Source organism: Schistocerca gregaria, chromosome 3 (assembly GCF_023897955.1).
Source record: "Schistocerca gregaria isolate iqSchGreg1 chromosome 3, iqSchGreg1.2, whole genome shotgun sequence".
NCBI classification, from domain to species: Eukaryota; Metazoa; Arthropoda; class Insecta; order Orthoptera; family Acrididae; genus Schistocerca; species Schistocerca gregaria.
Window position 1 is genome coordinate 270,009,559 of NC_064922.1, and position 23,921 is coordinate 270,033,479.

General features: G+C 44.0%; 1 protein-coding gene across 1 annotated transcript in view; it reads left to right on the forward strand.

The window, feature by feature from the left end:
• Positions 1 to 23,921, forward strand: part of LOC126354798 (neprilysin-1-like) — a 518,824-nt gene that overhangs the window by 264,596 nt on the left and 230,307 nt on the right. Inside the window, exon 2 of the mRNA XM_050004711.1 lies at positions 5,545 to 5,589. Within this exon, the coding sequence (XP_049860668.1) occupies positions 5,545 to 5,589 (45 nt within the window). The remainder of the gene's footprint in view (positions 1 to 5,544; positions 5,590 to 23,921) is intronic.

Sequence of the window (23,921 nt, forward strand, 5' to 3'; positions counted from 1 at the left end):
ACAAGGGAAGTGCCCAGGCGTCTTGGAGTGAACCAAAAGCGATGTTGTTCGGACATGGAGGAGATACAAAATGGTTCAAATGGCTCTGAGCACTATGGGACTTAACAGCTGTGGTCATCAGTCCCCTAGGACTTAGAACTACTTAAACCTAACTAACCTAAGGACATCACACACATCCATGCCCGAGGCAGGATTCGAACCTGCGACCGTAGCAGTCACGCGGAGGAGATACAGGTAGTCGAGCAGTGTCGATGACATACCTCGCACAGGCCGCCCGAGGGCTACTACCTACGGATTATGGCTCGGGGAACCCTTACAGCAACGCCACCATATTGAATAATCATTTTCCTGCAGCCACAGGACGTCGTGTTACGACTCAAACTGTGCGCAATAGGCTGCATGACGTCACTCCTGACCTCCACGGTGAGGTCCATCTTTGCAACCACGACATCATGCCGCGCGGTACAGATGGGCCCAACAACATGCCGAATCGACCGCTCAGGATTGGCATCACGTTCTCTTCACCGATGAGTGCTTTAAAACAGACAATCGTCGGAGACGTGTTTGGAGACGGCCCGGTCAGGTTGGACGCCTTAGACACACTGCCCAGCGAGTGCAGCAAGGTGGAGGTTCTCTGCTGTTTTGAGGTGGCATTATGTGGGGCCGACGTACACTGCTGGTGGTCATGGAAGGCGCCGTAACGACTGTACGATACGTGAATGCCATCCTCCGACCGACAGTGCAACTACATCGGCAGCATATTGGCGAGGCATTCGTCTTCATGGACGACAATTCGCGCCCCCATCGTGCAAATCTTGTGAATGGCTTCCTTCAGGATAACGGTATCGCTAGACTAGAGTGGCCAGCATGTTCTCCAGACATGAACCCTATCGAAAATGCCTGGCATAGATTGAAAAGGGCTGTTTATGGACGACGTGACCCACTCTGAGGGATCAACGCCGAATCGCTTTTCAAGCGAGGCAGCCCCATTTGGGACTCTGGCGGGCACGGGCAGGCAGAGGCGGCCTCTAGACCAACAGTGCCTTGATGAACTTGTGGATAGTATGCCACGACGAATACAGGCATGCATCAATGCAAGACGATCTGCTACGGGGTATTAGAGGTACCGGTGTGTACAGTAATTTGGACCACCACCTCTCAAGGTCTCACTATATGATGGCACAACATGAAATGTGTGGTTTTCAAAATGGCTCTGAGCACTATGGGACTTAACTTCTAAGGTCATTAGTCCCCTAGAACTTAGAACTACTTAAACCTAACTAACCCAAGGACATCGCACACATCCATGCCCGAGGCAGGCTTCGAACCTGCGACCGTTCCAGACTGTAGCGCCTAGAAGCACTCGGCCGGCGTGGTTTTCATGAGCAACAGAAAGGGCTGAAATGATGTTTATGTTGATCTCTGTTCCAATTTTCTGTACAGGTTCCGAAGATCTCGGAACCGAAGTGATGCAAAACTTTTGTAGTGTGTGTATTAACATATCCAACAGCATCATCAAAAAATAGCCATCTTACACATGTCTGAAAGCAACAGAATTCCCCACTAGATAAACGATTTCGGGTACCGAACCGCACAATAACCTGGGTTCGGTGTGGGGCGGCAGAGGGGGAAGTGGACTGCGGTAGCCGTCGTGGGTTCGTGGACCACTGCGGCTTCCCGCGGGGACGGAGCCTCTCCGTTGTTTCTAGGCCCCCGGTTAACATATAGTACAATACATACAATGTCTCATGTGTTTATGGTACTGCGTAATTTGCGATTGTCAACAGCAAGGAATATCACCGGAGGGAATAGTGCACAGGAAGAGGACTGACTATAAAAGATGATTCCACTAATTTTAAATCCCTGGGACATATACTGCAAGCCGTTGGAGCACTGTGAATTCTAAGCCTCCGATCACAACAACAACAACAACAACAACAAAATAATTTCAATATATATCTTGACGTTAAGGGTAGGAGCAGTAGCTGAGAAATAATTAGCATCGAGAAGACTGGTAAATAAAAAGTATCGGCTGGGATAACGCGAAATTAATCGATGGTTGTAGTTCTGTGCAAGTAAATTATGCGAATGAGTAACAATGAAAATATGAACATTTCAAGACTTATGAAATATAATGAACTCGTTAATTAGACCTGCCTGAGTACGACAAATGGAAAAGTGTTTATAAATAGTACTATACGGCATTGTCCCTTACCTAGCCTGCGTTTGTAGTGAATCCCTCGCCCAGCACCAAGTCCCAAGCCACTGGAAAAAGAGCAGCTTACTCCAATACACAAGTACGTTGAAAGGACAGACCCGCAAAATTACAGACCAATATCCCTAACATCGTTTTGCTGCAGAATTCTTGAACATATTCTAAGTTCGAATATATTAGACCTTTTTAAGGCTGAGAAGCTTATGTCCACGAATCAGCATGGTTTTAGAAAACATCGCTCATGAGAAACTGAGATTGCCCTTTTCTCACATTATCTACTGCAAACTATGGATGAAGGTCAACAGGCAGATTCCATATTTCTAGATTTCCACAAAGCATTTCACACCGTGACCCCCTGCAGGCTGTTACAAAGGTACGAATATATGGATTAAGTTCACAGATATGTGAGTGGCTCGAAGACTTCTTAAGTAATAGAACCCAGTATGGTGTCCTCAATGGCGAGAATTCATCAGAGACAAGGGTATCATCAGGAGCGCCCCCTGGGAAGTGTGATAGGACTGCTGCTGTTCTCTATATACATAAATGATTTGGCGGACAGGGAGGACTGCAATATGCGGTTGTTTGTTGAAGATGCCGTGGTGTACGGTAAGGTGGCAAAGTTGTGTGACTGTAGGAAGGTTCAGAACGACTTAGACTAAATTTCTAGTTGGTGTGATGAACGGCAGCTAGCTCTAAATGTGGAAAAATGTAAGAATGCGGATGAATAGGAAACCGGTGATGTTCGGATACAGTATTAGTAGTGTCCAGCTTGACACAGTCAAGTCGTCTAAATATCTGATCATAACGTTGTAAAGCGATATGAAAGGGAACGAGCATGTGAGTACTGTGGTGTGGAAGGCAAATGGTCGACTTCGGATAATTGGGAAAATTTTAGAAAAGAGTGCTTCACCTGTAAAGGAGACCGCATATAGAACGCCGGTGCGACCTATTCATGAGTACTGGTCGAGAGTTTAAATCCGTACCAGCTCAGACTGAAGGAAGATGTTGTGGTTGGCAGGAGAGCCAACCGTGTTTCTGAAGGAGGCCGAAATGCACGCGTTTTAGCTCACGCAGGGTGGCGTGAGGTCTGGAACATGACAAGGGAATTAGAATTGAGAAAAACGGACGTAGCTGGTGGAATACTTAACTTTAATCCATTAATGACGAACGTCGCTCTGGACATTACATGATTTACAATATTGATAGAAACTGATCGTGGCGCCTTGCTAGGTCGTAGCAAATAACGTAGCTGAAGGCTATGCTAACTATCGTCTCGGCAAATGAGAGCGTAATTTGTCAGTGAACCATCGCTAGCAAAGTCGGCTGTACAACTGGGGCGAGTGCTAGGAAGTCTCTCTAGACCTGCCGTGTGGCGGCGCTCGGTCTGCAGTCACTGATAGTGGCGACACGCGGGTCCGACGTATACTATCGGACCGCGGCCGGTTTAAAGGCTACCACCTAGCAAGTGCGGTGTCTGGCGGTGACACCAAAGAAGACTTCGAAACATTTCAGAGACAGGGTGCTAGATTTGTCACCGGTAGGTTCAAACAACACGTGTTACGGAAGTGCTTCGGGATCTCAAATGGGAATTCCTGGAGAGAAGGCGACGTTCCATTCGAGAAACACTATTGTGGAAATTTAGAGAACCGGTATTTGAAACTGACTGCCAAACGATTCTACTGCCATCAACATACATTTCGCTTAAAGACCAGAAAGATACGAGAAAGTAGGGCACATACGGAGGCATACAGACAGTCGTTTTTCTCTCGCTTTATTTACGAGAGGAACTGGAAAGGAAATGACTAGTAGAGGTATAATGCACTCTCCGTGACGCAGCGTACTGTGGTTTGCGGAGTATCTATGCAGTTTGAAATGTAGATGTCAAAAGAAAAACATGGTGCAAGACTAGCTTTTGTATTAAGATTCGTGCTATCATTTAGAACACTACTGATGCGAACAAAGTCAGGATGATTATTTTAGTGAAACAAATTATCAAATAACGGCCCGAGACAGTTATCCGAAATAATATTTTAGTCTCATACTCCAACGACAACTTCCGTTTAACAAGGATATCCACCCGTTTAATCTTCCTTCTCTCAGCCCGACTACAGTTTGTAATCTTACATATAATTGTTTGATAGGAAAGAGTAGACCAACCACCAGAAATTCTTTTCTTCAGTTTACACAGTTTTATACAAAAGTGTCAAAAATGTTCTAGTCTGATGTAGGTGAGTGCATGCACATCATCATGTGGCATGTAATCCATTAAATTTCGGGCATGCAGCCGCGCAAATAAAATTTCGTCTACTGATATTTCGGCCGCGTATCGTCCGGCCATCTTCAGAGCGAGTCACAAGACAAGTCATACATAGGTCAAACAACACGCACCGTTCATGAGGGGTGTAGCACCGAAGATATACACGCTTATTACAACCACACAAGTCAGCTGTGGCCGAACATTGTATTGATACAGGTCATTCCATAAATTACAGTGATGTGAAGATTTTAACATCCACCTCTTCTTTTTGGGAATCTATATTCAAGGAAGCTATAGAAATTCAATTAGCCAACAATTTAATAAATAGAGATAATGGTTTTAATTTGGACAAAGCATGGAATCCGGCTCCTGGGGTAATTAAACTGCAGAGAAATCGTCATGGTGTCACCGCTGCTGATCATACATCGATAAGCAAATCGAATGTCTGTACGCCTTCGCCACAGGCGGCGCATGTGTAAGCGTATGTCTCTGCCGCCGACCCAGCTCTGTGACTCGCATGCGCAGTACCGCCGCGGTGAAGCATGTAAGGCCGCGCTTGGCACCTTGTCGTCAGTCTTGTGACTCACTCTAAGGATGGCCGGACGACACGCGGCCGAAATATCACTAGAAGAACTTTTATTTGCGCGGCTGCATGCCCGAAATTTAATGGATTATTCATTACGCCGCGAGAAGTTGAAAATGCACATGTGGCATGTACTTCAATAAATTAAACTAGCCTTAAAGTGAATACTATTGCCTGATGCTTAGCTCCACAAACAAATTTTTCAGGCGCAGTAACCGAATTGTTCTGCATTCTCTCTCTCTTCTCTCTCTCACTCTCTCTCTCTCTCTCTCTCTCTCTCTCTCTCTCTCTTGCTCTCTTTTCTTTTTTCATCAGCAGATATTTGTTTCTCCCTTTCCTGCCAGCTGTGGTGAGTGCGAAAGACGCTGAACCCTTGATTTGAGTAACACGAAACAATAATTCTTGCTTTACAGCTTTTGCGGCTGCTGGATCTTAGTTTTTGTTGCAAAGGCAGGCTATGTTTTATAACGTGACCTTTCTCTGTTCCAGATGAGACGAGTAACATCTGTCTCACCGAGGAATGCGTGCGGACTGGTGAGTACCTCGCAGTACGCTTTGCTAGTTGATTACACTTGTTCGTGCTGCTTTGCAATAGAGGCCTCACAGCGCAAAAAACATTTTTCTTGACACCCATCTATCACTTCAGTACAACCTATCAACCTTGTTATTCGCCTATAAATAGCATCTTTGATGTGGTGAGCTGGTTCACCGGTGCTCTTAGACTGTTCGCAGATGATGCTGTAATTTACCGTCTAGTAAGGTCATCCGAAGACCAGTATCAGCTGCAAAGCGATTTAGAAAAGATTGCTGCATGGTGTGTCAGGTGGCAGTTGACGCTAAATAACGAAAAGTGTGAGATGATCCACATGAGTTCCAAAAGAAATCCGTTGGAATTCGATTACTCGATAAATAGTACAATTCTCAAGGCTGTCAATTCAACTAAGTACTTGGGTGTTAAAATTACGAACAACTTCAGTTGGAAGGACCACATAGATAATATTGTCGGGAAGGCGAGCCAAAGGTTGCGTTTCATTGGCAGGACACTTAGAAGATGCAACAAGTCCACTAAAGAGACAGCTTACACTACACTCGTTCGTCCTCTGTTAGAATATTGCTGCGCGGTGTGGGATCCTTACCAGGTGGGATTGACGGAGGACATCGAAAGGGTGCAAAAAGGGCAGCTCGTTTTGTATTATCGCGTTATAGGGGAGAGAGTGTGGCAGATATGATACACGAGTTGGGATGGAAGTCATTACAGCATAGACGTTTTTCGTCGCGGCGAGACCTTTTTACGAAATTTCAGTCACCAACTTTCTCTTCCGAATGCGAAAATATTTTGTTGAGCCCAACCTACATAGGTAGGAATGATCATCAAAATAAAATAAGAGAAATCAGAGCTCGAACAGAAAGGTTTAGGTGTCCGTTTTTCCCGCTCGCTGTTCGGGAGTGGAATAGTAGAGAGATAGTATGATTGTGGTTCGATGAACCCTCTGCCAAGCACTTAAATGTGAATTGCAGAGTAGTCATGTAGATGCCTCACTGAAGGTTGAGAAATGTTGTTTCGTTTGTTTCAAACCAACAACTTATATAAGTACACTCCTGGAAATTGAAATAAGAACACCGTGAATTCATTGTCCCAGGAAGGGGAAACTTTATTGACACATTCCTGGGGTCAGATACATCACATGATCACACTGACAGAACCACAGGCACATAGACACAGGCAACAGAACATGCACAATGTCGACACTAGTACAGTGTACATCACCCTTTCGCAGCAATGCAGGCTGCTATTCTCCCATGGAGAAGATCGTAGAGATGCTGGATGTGGTCCTGTGGAACGGCTTGCCATGCCATTTCCACCTGGCGCCTCAGTTGGACCAGCGTTCGTGCTGGACGTGCCGACCACGTGAGACGACGTTTCATCCAGTCCCAAACATGCTCAATGGGGGACAGATCCGGAGATCTTGCTCGCCAGGGTAGTTAACTTACACCTTCTAGAGCACGTTGGATGGCACGGGATACATGCGGACGTGCATTGTCCTGTTGGAACAGCAAGTTCCCTTGCCGGTCTAGGAATGGTAGAACGATGGGTTCGATGACGGTTTGGATGTACCGTGCACTATTCAGTGTGCCCTCACGATCACCAGAGGTGTACGGCAAGTGTAGGAGATCGCTCCCCACACCATGATGCCGGGTGTTGGCCCTGTGTGCCTCGGTCGTATGCAGTCCTGATTGTGGCGCTCACCTGCACGGCGCCAAACACGCATACGACCATCATTGGCACCAAGGCAGAAGCGACTCTCATCGCTGAAGACGACACGTCTCCATTCGTCCCTCCATTCACGCCTGTCGCGACACCACTGGAGGCGGGCTGCTCGATGTTGGGGCGTGAGCGGAAGACGGCCTAACGGTGTACGGGACCGTAGCCCAGCTTCATGGAGACGGTTGCGAATGGTCCTCGCCGATACCCCAGGAGCAACAGTGTCCCTAATTTGCTGGGAAGTGGCGGTGCGGTTCCCTACGGCACTGCGTAGGATCCTACGGTCTTGGCGTGCATCCGTGCGTCGCTGCGGTCCGGTCCCAGGTCGACGGGCACGTGCGCCTTCCACCGACCACTGGCGACAACATCGATGTACTGTGGAGACCTCACGCCCCACGTGTTGAGCAATTCGGCGGTACGTCCACCCGTCCTCCCGCATGCCCACTATACGCCCTCGCTCAAAGTCCGTCAGCTGCACATACGGTTCACGTCCACGCTGTCGCGGCATGCTACCAGTGTTAAAGACTGCGATGGAGCTCCGTATGCCACGGCAAACTGGCTGACACTGACGGCGGCGGTGCACAAATGCTGCGCAGCTAGCGCCATTCGACGGCCAACACCGCGGTTCCTGGTGTGTCCGCTGTGCCGTGCGTGTGATCATTGCTTGTACAGCCCTCTCGCAGTGTCCGGAGCAAGTATGGTGTGTGACACACCGGTGTCAATGTGTTCTTTTTTCCATTTCCAGGAGTGTATATCTAATTGAGAACACAAACACTATTCCTAGCTGAAAGACACCAGATAACGTGTAATCTAGTCATTCACCACGCCTAAATCACATGTTTCGTCATGTTTTTTATCGTAGGTACAATATCTTGTACAAAAATATGCATTAATACACATAATAAGAAGAATGCGCCTTGATTGTGTTCCGTTTGTGGTACTGGAAAATACCTTCCACCACTTAAGGTTGGATGAAGGGTTCCATTTTATGATGTTACAGCCATGTCGAGGGTATATGAAATAATTACTATAACGTTGATGTTTAACACTGCTTTAGTAGGTTCTTGGTAATTTCCGAGACCGAATTAAAGCTTAGTTACTCATTCCGCGGTTTATACTTCCACAATTAAAGTGAAAATCGCGTTAACCCACTGTCATTCGATCTGCTTCGTCTAACCTTTTCTCTCCGGCAGTTGTAATCTTTTAACGCAATATTAATTTTTTTAAATGTAACATAGTTTTGACTAGATCGGTCAGTAGCTGTTATTAATTTATTAAATTTCATTCTTTAAGGCCTCACCCTTGGAGCAGCAATCGTGGTAGAAGGTTAGTTGTTTTTGTCTGCCTGCGTACATCCAGCACGTTGGGTCTGGTTGTAATTGCCTGACCCCTCAGGCAACAGTAGTAGGTGCTGTTGAGGATAGAACCGTAGCAACAGTCACTATCGTATGACGAATTTTATAGAACGCATGAGACTACGGTATTGTTTTATTTCTCACACAGTCTGACATTCCTGTTATCCTGGATGCCGTCACAGCATGTAAGAAACTGGCATTTCTCATTACGGTAGATGAATTTCGACAACTACCTTTGCGTAAACGGTAGAAATAACTTTTAAGTATGCGAAAATAAATGCGTGACGTTTACTTTTAGAACCGTGTGAATTTTATAGTTTTCTCACATGTACTACGTTTGTATTTAGAGATTATTTTATAGATAATTGACAATAGATGTACCATCTGTAACCGTTCATGCTCTCTCTGCCGTTACAAAATCTTGTATACTACTTAAAAACGTTACGACTCATTTTCTCACAACGACAAAAAACTTATACCGTTTCAAAAGTGCTCGAGGCACTTTTACCCAATTTTAAAGAAAACTTAATTTTCGCATGTTGCTCCGTTGCTCCTTTCACGTCTGAGGTTGAAAACATACTGTTAAATTTCGGTTATTTTAAGCAGTTTGTGATGCCAGACCTACCAAATTTAAAACTGAAAGTAGTCGAAACAACATGTTAATTAATTGAAGCAGCCGCTCAACATGGAATGAAATGAGTCACCTTCCCTGTGGGACAGACTGTGTACTAATCGAAAGGCTAGATACATTCAGCTTCTGCAGAAGGTCGTGGAAATATGCTCTGCACACGCTATTCCTGGGCTTCTTCATTCTAGACATTGGTTTACAGTAACAACACTAACGGATATGTACTATACGCTGTATCCGTGAACAACAGCAGAGGGAAGTGTCCTTATTTACTTAGGTGCCTTCTGTAGGTGTTGCGCAATAGCAAAGAACTTACAATAGAAGAGATGTGTTTCATAGTAGCGAGTACTCATAGAAAACTTCCTGGCAGATTAAAATTGTGTGCCGGATCGAGACTCGAACTCGGGACCTTTGCCTTTCGCGGGCAAGTGCTCTACCAACTGAGCTACCCAAGCATGACTCACGCCCCGTCCTCACAGCTTTACTTCTGCCAGTACCTCGTCTCCTACCTTCCAAACTTTACAGAAGCTCTCCTGCAAACTTTTCTTTCAGGAGTGTTAGTTCTGCAAGATTTGCAGGAGAACTTCTGTAAAGTTTGGAAGGTAGGAGACGAGGTACTGGCAGAAGCAAAGCTGTGAAGACGGGGCGTGAGTCGTGCTTGGGTAGTTCAGTTGGTAGAGCACTTGAGCGCGAAAGGCAAAGGTCCCGAGTTCGAGTCTCGGCCCGGCACACAGTTTTAATCTGCCAGGAAGTTTCATATCAGCGCACACTCCGTTGCAGAGTGAAAATCCCGTTCTGGAAGTACTCATAGCTCATAAGGTATACATTTTAGAGACTTGGTCATTTTTGTCTTGTTTTGGTCCATACTATCGCCTCTCAAAATATGCAATACTTTTTTCAGCAACCTGTATTTCAGATGTACTAAGAAAAGACGTGGCCCTTGTATGGAACCTTGAAGAACTTTGCACGTTATTCTACAGTTGGACACATTTTCACTTACTGATATGTGACCTTTCAAAGTAATTTTGTACTAGGTATTCTTTATGTATGGTCTCGCGGTTCTAGGCGCGCAGTCCGGAGCCGTGCGACTGCTACGGTCGCAGGTTCGAATCCTGCCGGGCATGGATGTGTGTGATGTCCTTAGGTTAGTTAGGTTTAAGTAGCTCTAAGTTCTAGGGGACTGATGACCACAGCTGTTAAGTCCCATAGTGCTCAGAGCCATATTCTTTATGCTTCTTTCGGGTTTTTATGAGAATAATAAGTGAAATTCATCTTCCGTCACAACATCTTTTGCTGCTAATGCTACCGGCATCGACGTATGAATACCCGATTTTCAGTTACGTGTCAAACAGAATTAAGTCATCGAAACAGTCTACTCACAAATTTACGGAACGTTATTAAAATTGACAATGTTGTAACAGAATAACGTGTCAATAAATACAAAACTACCATGGTAAGAAAGAATAAGAAACCAGCCTGCTCATATATTTGCCCCACAGATATCAATTAAACATAATTAACTGTGTCAGTTAAACATCTTCAAAAACTCAGTATTCAATGCACAATTATAATTATAAGACATCACTTCCTTAGCTACTACGAATCAAAGCATAATGATAATGATACTTAATTAACCTGAACATTAAAACTGAATAAACTCAGTCATATAAAACCGTACAAGTTAAACTTTACTCCTAAATGTGACCTACACCAGAATCATAAGTACCTGAAGGAAACCTCAAAATGACTATGTATATCAACGAGTAATTGAAGCTCAGTTACTCTCTTATGGAAATTTTCATACCGTAAATCTCAATTTTTCAAAAAACTTTGTCCAGGCATATGTGTAATCCTTTGAGAACATGGCAAATAAAGATTGGCTATTGGTAGAGAAAGTACCAAAACAACAACAGCAAAACAAAAAATATTGAAAGAAGTTAAACGGTTAAGAAAAAAATTAATTTCCGTAAAATAGCTTCGTGTAAGCCATACCTGAAGATGGAGGCCATACTGCTGCAATTATCAGCATGGTGAATTATTCCAGGCCATTGAGTAACGTCAAAGAGGCTATCCCGATCAACATTTAATGGACTGACGAGGAACCCCTTGAATACAAGGTCGTAGAAAGCCAATGCAGTTTACGGCATTCGACGCGCCTCATATTGTCTACCATGCAAACACAGTACTGGCTGATAATGGCAAGAGGGGGCGGGACTGGAGGTATCCAATGGCGAGCACAGCACGAGGCTACGGTGCGTAGTTGAACTGTTTCGTCGGCGAGTAACTCAACAGTGATACAGTGTTAGTGATGTTGACACAAGCAGTGCAATCGCAACGATATACAAGGCAAACATTGCATTGCATCTGCAAAAACATTTGCCGAAGTTACATTTCGTCAAAAAGGAACCGAAGTGGTTTTCCAGAGAGCGAAATAAGCGGCAGATGAAATAGTAAGCGAAGCTTCTGATAGATTAAAACTGTATGCCGGACCGAGACTTGAACTCTGGAACTTTGCCTGTCGCGAGCATGTACTCTACCATCTGAGCTACCCAAGCACAAATCACGACCACTCCTCGCAGCTTTAATTCCGTATGTACCTCGTCTCCTACCTTCCAAACTTCACAGAAGTTCTCCTGCAAACCGTGCAGAACTAGCACTCCTGGAAGAAAGTACACTCCTGGAAATTGAAATAAGAACACCGTGAATTCATTGTCCCAGGAAGGGGAAACTTTATTGACACATTCCTGGGGTCAGATTCATCACATGATCGTGTGACAGAACCACAGGCACATAGACACAGGCAACAGAGCATGCACAATGTCGGCACTAGTACAGTGTATATCCACCTTTCGCAGCAATGCAGGCTGCTATTCTCCCATGGAGACGATCGTAGAGATGCTGGATGTAGTCCTGTGGAACGGCTTGCCATGCCATTTCCACCTGGCGCCTCAGTTGGACCAGCGTTCGTACTGGACGTGCAGACCGCGTGAGACGACGCTTCATCCTGTCCCAAACATGCTCAATGGGGGACAGATCCGGAGATCTTGCTGGCAAGGGTAGTTGACTTACATCTTCTAGAGCACGTTGGGTGGCACGGGATACATGCGGACGTGCATTGTCCTGTTGGAACAGCAAGTTCCCTTGCCGGTCTAGGAATGGTAGAACGATGGGTTCGATGACGGTTTGGATGTACCGTGCACTATTCAGTGTCCCCTCGACGATCACCAGAGGTGTACGGCCAGTGTAGGAGATCGCTCCCCACACCATGATGCCGGGTGTTGGCCCTGTGTGCCTCGGTCGTATGCAGTCCTGATTGTGGCGCTCACCTGCACGGCGTCAAACACGCATACGATCATCATTGGCACCAAGGCAGAAGCGACTCTCATCGCTGAAGACGACACGTCTCCATTCGTCCCTCCATTCACGCCTGTCGCGACACCACTGGAGGCCGGCTGCACGATGTTGGGGCGTGAGCGGAAGACGGCCTAACGGTGTGCGGGACCGTAGCCCAGCTTCATGGAGACGGTTGCGAATGGTCCTCGCCGATACCCCAGGAGCAACAGTATCCCTAATTTGCTGGGAAGTGGCGGTGCGGTCCCCTACGGCACTGCGTAGGATCCTACGGTCTTGGCGTGCATCCGTGCGTCGCTGCGGTCCGGTCCCAGGTCGACGGGCACGTGCACCTTCCGCCGACCACTGGCGACAACATCGATGTACTGTGGAGACCTGTTGAGCAATTCGGCGGTACGTCCACCCGGCCTCCCGCATGCCCACTATACGCCCTCGCTCAAAGTCCGTCAACTGCACATACGGTTCACGTCCACGCTGTCGCGGCATGCTACCAGTGTTAAAGACTGCGATGGAGCTCCGTATGCCACGGCAATCTGGCTGACACTGACGGCGGCGGTGCACAAATGCTGCGCAGCTAGCGCCATTCGACGGCCAACACCGCGGTTCCTGGTGTGTCCGCTGTGCCGTGCGTGTGATCATTGCTTGTACAGCCCTCTCGCAGTGTCCGGAGCAAGTATGGTGGGTCTGACACACCGGTGTCAATGTGTTCTTTTTTCCATTTCCAGGAGTGTATATTACGGACACATGGCTTAGCCACAACTTGAGGGATGTTTCCAGAATGAAATTTTCACTCTGCGGTGGAGTGTGCGCTGATATTAAACTTCCTGACAGATTAAAACTGTGTGCCGGACCGTGACTCGAACTCGGGACGTTTACCTTTCGCGGGCAAATGTCCCGCGTTCGAGTCACTGTCCGGCACACAGTTTTAATGTGTCAGAATTTTCATATCAGCGCACACTCCGCTGCAGAGTGAAAATTTCATACTGGAAACATCCCCAGGCTGTGGCTAAGCAGCCGGCCGCGGTGGTCTAGCGGTTCTAGGCGCTCAGTCCGGAACCGCGCGACTGCTACGGTCGAAGGTTCGAATCCTGCCTCGGGCATGGATGTGTGTGATGTCCTTAGGTTAGTTAGGTTTAAGTAGTTCTAAGTTCTACGGGACTGATGACCACAGATGTTAAGTCCCATAGTGCTCAGAGCCATTTGAACCACTTTTTTGTGGCTAAGCCATGTCTCCGCGTAATCCTTCCTTCCAGAAGTGCTATTTCTGCAAGGTCTGCATGAGAGTTTCTGCAAAGTTTGGAAGGTAGGAGATGGAGTACTAGTGGAATTAAAGCTGTGAGGATGGGTCGTGAGTCGTTCTTGGGTAGCTGAGGTACTTTCGTTACCACGCAACATGGCAGTGTCATGTGATGGAACATAGAGGATTTTATTTTAGAGAGAACGATTATTTCTTCTGTGCTGTTTAGATAGTAGTGCAAAAGAGGGAGTGCGATGATTGAGAAGACGACGGAGCAAACGTACGGTATGATACTCTTATCGGCACGTAGCTATTATAATTATTCATAGGCAGGAGTAATACCGCCGAAATAACGTAAGTCTCAAGTGTATCGTACGCAAGCATTCGTTTCCAGTTCCAGCCTGCGTGAGGAGAATTCTTGAAGAATAGCATCACCGTAGTCAAGTGTGGAGATCATTAGTGATGATACGAGCTTCTTTTAAGCTCGAAAGGAAATCCTTTTTTATATTACTGTAGTGAATGATGTGAGGCTGACGCCAATTGACAGACTTTAGTTGTGTTTCATTCCAGTCTAGGTGATTTTTTGCATAAGAAGAAAAGGTTATTTGTGGGCCGTTTAGCATTAATGGTTGAAATATCCATTAACTGCATAGTAATAAATCTTTTGTGAGGGAGTAAGACTGGTTGCGTATTAGATGGGTTAAGTTAAAAACGTATGTTCAGCGCCCACTCTGATAAGACAAGTAAATCACCGTTTACATGCTAGATGGCTGTGCACAGGTTCATTGGGATTGTACTTAGATGTTATTGAAGGTCATCAGCTTAGGAGTGCTATTAGAAATGGGAGAGGTTCACTATCATTAACAAATAATGCGAAAAGTAGTAGGCCAATAGTGATCCTTCTGGGACCCCTGTTACTACATCCCTCCACTGTGACCTATTAGTTCCAATCACTATACACTGTTGGCGGGATGTAAGGTATAAGTGAAATCGTTGCGCAGCACTTTAAGAAATACTTTTACCTGTGTTTGGAAGTAAAATTTCAAAGCTTTTCCAAAAAACGAAAAGCACGCAATAGTCGCCTGATGTTTGTCCATAGATTTTTTTCGTCAGTCACTTTTACAAGAGCAGTCGTCGTGCTGTTATTTTGCCGGAAACCAGACTGATATTCATCTGAAAGGTTATCTGCTGTTAAATAATTACTAAGCTGTTCGTGCACTACATATTCTAACGCCGTGGATAATGCTGGTAGAATGCATATTGCCCTATAATCGAAAAGTTGTTTGTCGGATTCCTTGTCTGGTAATGGTTCTGTAAATCCTTGCTTCCAGGCTGTTAGGGACATTCTGGCGGTCAGAAATTAGTTAAAAATGTCAGTTATTTTTCGTCTTTCCAAAACCTCTTTATTCTTTCGCTGTGTTCCTGTTTCCTCTCCTATGCCTATATTTTGTCGGTTTTCGTCCTTAATTTTACTTCAAATGTCGTGTTCATAATTTTATTATGGAATTTGTCTCCTTCATTTATTATTTAAATACCGATCCTAGTTTGGTTCAGGTCTTCTCCTATTTCTTGAAACCAATTGTTTTTTTTTCTTTTAGCATCTCTGTGTGCTACTCCAATTTTTTTCTGAGGATTTTACGTTGTATTTTTTCTGTCAGTGCTGGCTGATGTTCCGATTGTGGTCGTTTCTACTGCACGGAGTGCTTCTGGGTAGTATAACTGTACTGCATTGCCTGAGTTAAGCCTGTCTTGAAATTTTTTTTATTGTAGTTCGTCCGTGTCAGTTTGTACGTTTTCTGAAGTTTTTCTGTTCTTTGTATGTTGGATGGCTTGTTTGATTCTCCGATTTGAATATATTCCCCAAGATATTTGAATTTTTCCACCCTGTTAACCTTTCCGTATTTTGTGTTCATGGACTGATTGTTATTGTTATTCGTCCTTTCTGTGTATTGCGATTTCTAATATGATATCTGTTTTGGCAGAGACTTCATGTAGGTATTCCAGTACTTATTGTACGTCTTGTATATTGCTGCTGAATATTGCCAGGTCGTCTGCAACTGCCAGGAATTATTTGATCTACTTGTTTGCACACTTTCTTGCTAACTGAATTCCTTTCACTTTTTTCCCAATTAAACAAGGCGATGTTAAATATAAGCGGTGAGAGGCCATCTCCTTGTCTGACTTAGTATTTAGCTACCTTTGTATCAGCTTGTGGTTCTAGTTTGTTGAGTAATGCCTTAGAGAGAACTTTTCGGTGACCGGTAAAAGTGAGATACTTCCGTAATTATTAGGGGTCTGTCTTGTCGTCCTTTTTTGTGGAGTGGGTGAATCAACGCACTTTTCCATTCCTGTGGAATTTTCTCTGTATTCCATATTTCTGTAAGAATTTCATGAATCTTCTTTGCGGTGATATGGTCTTAGAGTTTCCAGATCTAGGAAATAGTGCTGTCTTCTGCTGGGGCTCTCTTGTATTTTAGTTGCCTTATAACCTCTTTTACCTCTGTCATTGATGGCAGTCTTGAATCTGGGTTTCGTACTGTTTTCGCAAAGTGTCATTTTTCTTTAGGCTTCTCGCAACTGAGGACTTAATCAAAATAATTTTTAAGAATTTTGCAGTTTTCTTTAGTATTTGTTTCCAGAGATGCCTCAGTTCTTTTGAAACAAATTATTGGAGGGAGATAACCCTTTATATTTTCCTTGAAAATCCTGTAGAAATTTCAATTGTTATTTCTCCTGAAGTTTTCCTCGATTTCATTTAGTCTGTTTTTGTCGTGGATCCTGTTCATTGTTCTAATATCTTTCGAGGATTGTTTCTGGACATTGTGGAAATCTTGCCATGTCTCTTATGTTCTGTTACTGTTATACTTCTTCCTGGCGAGGATTCTACGGTCAACGGCCTGGTCACAAATTGTGTTTCATCATCTATGTTAAAGTTTCATAGGAGGTAGGACCCAACGCGTTGCATTCTGAATTGCCTTTATGAGGTCTGTTCAATTTTATGTTGAACTTAGATTAACTTCTTCAATAATTTTATCTTTTATTATCTTCAAGTATTCTGCGTCCTGTCTTATAATTTTTTTCTGTGCTGTCTTTCTGTTCCTTGCGGCTGGCCTAATTTTTACTTGTAGCAATTGTTGGTCGGACTCGAAGAATCCTTTGTGGTGTTCTCACATTCAGAATTTCGCTTGTATTTTTGCCTATTATAAAAAATGGTTCAAATGGCTCTGAGCACTATGGGACTCAACATCTGTGGTCATAAGTCCCCTAGAACTTAGAACTACTTACACCTAACTAACCTAAGGACATCACACACATCCATGCCTGAGACAGGATGCGAACCTGCGGCCGTAGCGGGCGCGTTTGCCTATTATAGCTATGTGTCCTATTTGAAATTCTCCCCATATGTTTTTGAACGTTTTCTATGTTGTGAATTGTCGTTCTGGCTTTTGAAACAGTGTTGGCATGACAAGTTTGTATGCGTGGCCATCCTCCGCAGCAAGCACAGAAATACTTGTTTTGTGAATAAAACCGCCTTTTCTTGCTGCAACCTAATTAAGCTGCAGCATGAAAAGGCGATTTTATTTCTATTTTGTTCTACAACCAATCATTAGTTAGAGAAATCCAGTTAAACTAGAAAATATAGAAATGTGTGTACTGTCCTTAATAGTATGGCCACCTACTGTATACACCGATGTCCAGAATTAAAACAACAAATCGGAATTTTGCAAGGTTGGGTTTACATTGCCGCGAGACAGTATAAACAGGTGATAGTATACTAGAAACAATGTAAAGAATACAATTCGTAAACAACTACAGCATGCGTAAGCATAGACAACAAGTTGTTCCGTTTTCCAACTTAATGAATTTGCACACATATTTTGACAATTGATTAATGTGCTCAGTATGGTGCGTGAACATCTCTGGCATGAATACAGCCCTGAGAATGACGGGGCATGTTGTGAATAATGTCATAAATTTCATGTTGAGGCAATAACGCCCATTTTTCCGCAGAGCTGTTCGCAAGCCTTTGAGAGTGGTGGGTGGATGCTGACGTGATGCAATCCGTCTCCTTAGTGCGTCCCAGACATGCTCTATGGCCTATGGGATTCAAATCGAGAGAGTGAGCAGGCCACGCCATGCTTCAGTATCTTCCATTTTTTAAGAAAACATCAACCAGCCGTGATCGGTGAGGTAGAGCATTATCGTTCATCAATACGAAGTCTGAGCCCACAGTACCTCGGAACAGCCTCACATGAGTCCCAAGATCTCGTCACGATACCTGACAGTAGTTAAAAATTATATGTCCACCTGTACAATTTCATGAAGAGGTTTTCAAGTGGTAAACGTAATCCCTGACCACACCATTAGGGATCCTCCTCGATAACAGCACCAGATGAGTCCCGAAAACGTGTTCGAGATTCCCTCCAGTTGCGAATCCGTCGAAAAACACTCTACAGGCCAAACCGGGACTCATCTGTGAAAACAACATTGTCCCACTCTTCGACCGTCCAGGTGGATAGTTGACGAGTCTACTCCAGACATTCCCTTCTGTGATGTCGCGTCGGAAGTACGCATGCAGCGAGACCCTGACAATAGAGACCATTCTGCCGAAGCCTTCTGTACACCGTTTGCCTCGGTACAACACATCCAGTGGCTGGTGCGAGATCGAATGCCAGTTGCCACGCGGTACTAAGGCGGTACCGCCAAGCCCTCACAGCCAAATAAGGGCCTCTCTTCTGAAGTCACATGTAGTCGTCCCTGTCTTGGTCTTCGGTATACAGTTTCGGTCTCTCTAAACTGTCGCCACATCCGAAAAACAACAGAACGATTCACATTTAAGCTATCGGGACACAACTGTCCTGCTCCCATTCTTCCTATGGCCCTCCACCGCAGAGAGCATAATAGGCATCTTCTCTCTGCCGTACTGCACAGTCTGTGACTGTGTACACAGCGACTGCGGATGTGGGACTACCTTGCAAACATTACCCCGCTCGGTAGGTGCCCTGACGTCATCTTCCTTTCAGAACACGATAGTACGGACATCTCCCCATGAACCATGGACCTTGCTGTTGGTGGGGAGGCTTGAGTGCCTCAGCGATGCAGATAGCCGTACCGTAGGTTACCACAACGGAGGGGTATCTGTTGAGAGGCCAGACAAACGTGTGGTTCCTGAAGAGGGGCAGCAGCCTTTTCAGTAATTGCAGGGGCAATAGTCTGGATAGTTGACTGATCGATTTGTAACAATAACCAAAACGGCTTTGCTGTGCTGGTACTGCGAACGGCTGAAAACAAGGGGAAACTACGGCCGTAATTTTTCCCGAGGGCATGCAGCTTTACTGTATGATTAAATGATGATGGCGTCCTCTTGGGTAAAATATTCCGGAGGTAAAATAGTCCCCTATTCGAATTTCCGGGCTGGGACTACTCAAGAGGATGTCGTTATCAGGAGAAAGAAAACGGGCGTTCTACGGATCGGAGTGTGGAATGTCAGATCCCTTAATCGGGCAGGTAGGTTAGAAAATTTAAAAAGGGAAATGAATAGGTTTAAGTGAGATATAGTGGGAATTAGTGAAGTTCGGTGGCAGGAGGAACAAGACTTCTGGTCAGGTGACTACAGGGTTATAAACACAATATCAAATATGGGTAATGCAGGAGTATGTTTAATAATGAATAGGAAAATAGGAATGCGGATCAGCTACTAGAAACAGCATAGTGAACGCATTATTGTGTCCAAGATAGATACGAAGCCCACACCTACTACAGTAGTACAAGTTTATATGCCAACTAGCTCTGCAGATGACGAAGAAATTGATGAAATGTATGATCAAATAAAAAAATTATTCAGATAGTGAAGGGAGACGAAAATTTAATAGTCATGGATGACTGGAACTCGGTAGTAGGAAAAGGCAGAGAAGGAAACATAGTAGGTGAATATGGACTAGGGCTAAGAAAGCTAAGAAGCCGCCTGGTAGAATTTTGCACACAGCACAACTTAATCATACGTAACACTTGGTTCAAGAATCATAAAAGAAGGCTGTATACAAGTAAGAAGCCTGGAGATACTGAAAAGTTTCAGATAGATTATATAATGCTAAGACAGAGATTTAGGAACCAGGTTTTAAATAGTAAGACATTTCCAGGGGCATATGTGGACTCTGACCACAATCTATTGGTTATGAACTGTAGATTAAAACTGAAGAAGCTGCAAAAAGGTGGGAATTTAAGGAGATGGGACATGGATAAACTAAAAGAAGCAGAGGTTGTACAGAGTTTCAGGGACAGCATAAAGGAGCAAATGACAGGAATGGGGGAAAGAAATACAATAGAAGAAGAATGGGTAGCTTTGAGGCATGAAGTAGTGAAGGCAGCAGAGGATCAAGTAGGTAAAAAGACGAGGGCTAGTAGAAATCCTTGAGTAACAGAAGAAATATTGAATTTAATTGATGAAAGGAGAAAATATAAAAATGCAGTAAATGAAGCAGGCAGGACAGAAAGTGCAAAATGGCTAAGCAGGGATGGCTAGAGGACAAATGTAAGGATGTAGAGGCTTATCTCACTAGGGGTAAGATAGATACTGCCTACAGGGAAATTAAAGAGACCCCTGGAGAAAAGAGAACCACTTGCATGAATATTAAGATGGAAACCCAGTTCTAAGCAAAGAAGGGAAAGCAGAAAGGTGGAAGGAGTATATAGAGGGTCTATACAGGGGCGATGTTCTTGAGGACAATATTATGGAAATGGAAGAGGATGTAGATGAAGATGAAATGGGAGATACGATACTGCGTGAAGAGTTTCACAGAGCACTAAAAGACCTAAGTCGAAACAAGGCCCCCGGAGTAGACAACATTCCATTGGAACTACTGACGGACTTGGAAGAGCCAGTCCTGACAAAACTCTACCATCTCGTGAGCAAGATGTATGAGACAGGTGAAATACCCTCAGACTTCAAGAAGAATATAATAATTCCAACCCCAAAGAAAGCAGGTGTTGACAGATGTGAAAATTAGCGAACTATTAGTTTAATAAGTCACAGCTGCAAAATACTAACGCGAATTCTCTACAGACGAATGGAAAAACTAGTAGAATCCGACCTCGGGGAAGATCAGTTTGGATTCCGTAGAAATGTTGGAACACGTGAGGCAATACTGACCCTACGACTTATGTCAGAAGCTAGATTAAGGAAGGGCAAACCTACGTTTCTAGCATTTGTAGACTTGGAGAAGGCTTTTGACAATGTTGACTGGAATACACTCTTTCAAATTCTGAAGGTGGCAGGGGTAAAATACGGGGAGCGAAGGGCTGTTTACAATTTGTACAGAAAGCAGATGGCAGTTATAAGAGTCGAGGGACATGAAAGGGGAGCAGTGGTTGGAAAGGGAGTGAGACAGGGTTGTACCCTCTCCCCGATGTTATTCAATCTGTATATTGAGCAATCAGTGAAGGAAACAAAAGAAAAAGTCGGAGTAGGTATTAAAATCCATGGAGAAGAAATAAAATCTTTGAGGTTCGCCGATGACATTGTAATTCTGTCAGAGACAGCAAAGGACTTGGCAGAGCAGTTGAACGGAATGGATAGTGTCCTGAAAGGAGGATATAAGATGAACATCAACAAAAGCAAAACGAGGATATTGGAATGTAGTCGAATAAACTCGGGTGATGCTGAGGCCATTATATTAGGAAATGAGACACTTATAGTAGTAAAGGAATTTTGCTATTTGGGGAGAAAAATAACTGATGATGGTCGAAGTAGAGAGGATATAAAATGTAGACTGGCAATGGCAAGGAAAGCGTTTCTGAAGAAGAGAAATTTGTTAACATCGAATATAGATTTAAGTGTCAGGAAGTCGTTTCTAAAAGTATTTGTATGGAGTGTAGTCATGTATGGAAGTGAAACATGGACGATAAATAGTTTGGACAAGAAGAGAATAGAAGCTTTCGAAATGTGGGGCTACAGAAGAATGCTGAAGATTAGATGGGTAGATAACATAACTAATGAGGAAGTATTGAATAGGATTGGGGAGAAGAGAAGTTTGTGGCTCAACTTGACCAGAAGAAGGGATCGGTTGGTAGGACATGTTCTGAGACATCAAGGGATCACCAATTTAGTATTGGAGGGCAGCGTGGAGGGTAAAAATCGTAGAGGTAGACCAAGAGATGACTACACTACGCAGATTCAGAAGGATGTACGTTGCAGTAAGTACTGGGAGATGACGAAGCTTGCACAAAAAAATGGTTCAAATGGCTCTGAGCACTATGGCACTTAACATCTGTGGTCATCAGTCCACTAGAGCTTAGAACTACTTAAACCTAACTAACCTAAGGACATCACACACATCCATGCCCGAGGCAGGATTCGAACCTGCGACCGTAGCGGTCACGGGGTTCCAGACTGAAGTGCCTAGAACTGCACGGCCACTCCGGCCGTGACCGCAGTGCTTTCGTAAGAAAGAAAACAAACCGTCTCCAGTCACAAACCGTGATTTTTATTTCATTACACGATGCATTTCTTCCGGTACTTGATCAGTGTACTTCTTTATTTTTTGTACTTCGGTTGCTACTGGTCCTGTTAAGGCAAAACCGACAAATTACTCATTGTTTCCAGCAGTGGATACACAGCTTTTAAACGCAGCTTGAGCAGACATATTTACGCACACGTATACACTTTTTCTCTCACAGCACATTTCTCAGTAAAATTCAAACAAAGATTGCGAATTTAGATTTGTTCAGCGAATCTCGATGATGAAGTCTTCTCACGTTATTAGCCTGCTGATAACCTGAGAACACTTCATCAGGTTAAAGAGTATCGAAATGTAAGGATTTTACATTTCAAAATGCACAGCTATTACTAATGTGCTACAATGATGTTATATTATTATTCATAAATAGATGTCATTTGCACAACGATTATTTGTTAACATATCGGATGTGACCATGTTATGAGGTGGCTGTAACAATTAAATATTTGTTTCGTTAGACAAAAATAAAATTTTGAAATTGTTGAAAAAACTGTAAACCCTGTCTGTTCATTTACCGTGTTATCAGAAAAAATGTGTACTCATACCGTGCTTAAAGGCAATGAAACCAATACTGGAAACAGTAATTCTTCAGTTTTGTCATAGTTTTCACAAAATTGTAATATAATATAGTACTTATAACATCGGCTACCTATGTACTCTTTAATGCGACCAGTAGTAACCTAAATTAAAAAAAAAAGATGTAGACTGATCAAGTACCCGAAGATGAGCCCTCAGAACTCGAAATGCACTATGTACTGAAATGAAAGTCGCGGTTTGTGGCGGAATGCGACTTGTTATCGTTTTTTACGAAATACGTATTATTACAATTGACGATGTATGACATACATTTAGCAACCATAAATTTTTAAAATAAAAACATAATTAGTTAAGACAAATAATGATGCACGAACAAAAACGAGACGAGCAAGTGCCCAGAGCCGCTGTGGGGTATGAAGTGGGTCTGTCAAGAACTGATAACTAGCTAGCAAGAGCTAGTGGATATAAAAGGGAAGCTCCAACCCCCCCCCCCCCCCCAGATCTCTCACGTGATACATGATAAAATCCACAAAAGCAGTGTATTATATGTATAAAAGAAAGCTTCATATTATACACGCAGACGTAACAGAAATGTACTATATTTGCACTTACATTTGAAACTGTTCAAAAGAGGCTGAAAGCAATCGCCGTTTTCTGTTGCGTTGATATTTTGTTTGATTGCACTAATTCCGATGAATCGCTGAACTCAATAATAATAGTAAAATATCTGGGAGTATAAAACCGGACTGACTTAAAGTGGAATGACCACATGAATGTAAGTAGGTGTCAGATTGAGATTCAATGGAAAACCCCAAACTAATATAATCTATCGAAGAAAGATATAGCTTACAAAAATGATTGAGCGTTGCTTATCAACCTTACGTCCTTACCGTATAGCATTAATAGAACAGTTACAGAAGACTTTACGAAGAGTGGCGAGTTATATCATTAACTCGCTTAGGAAGCGCAGTGGTAAGAC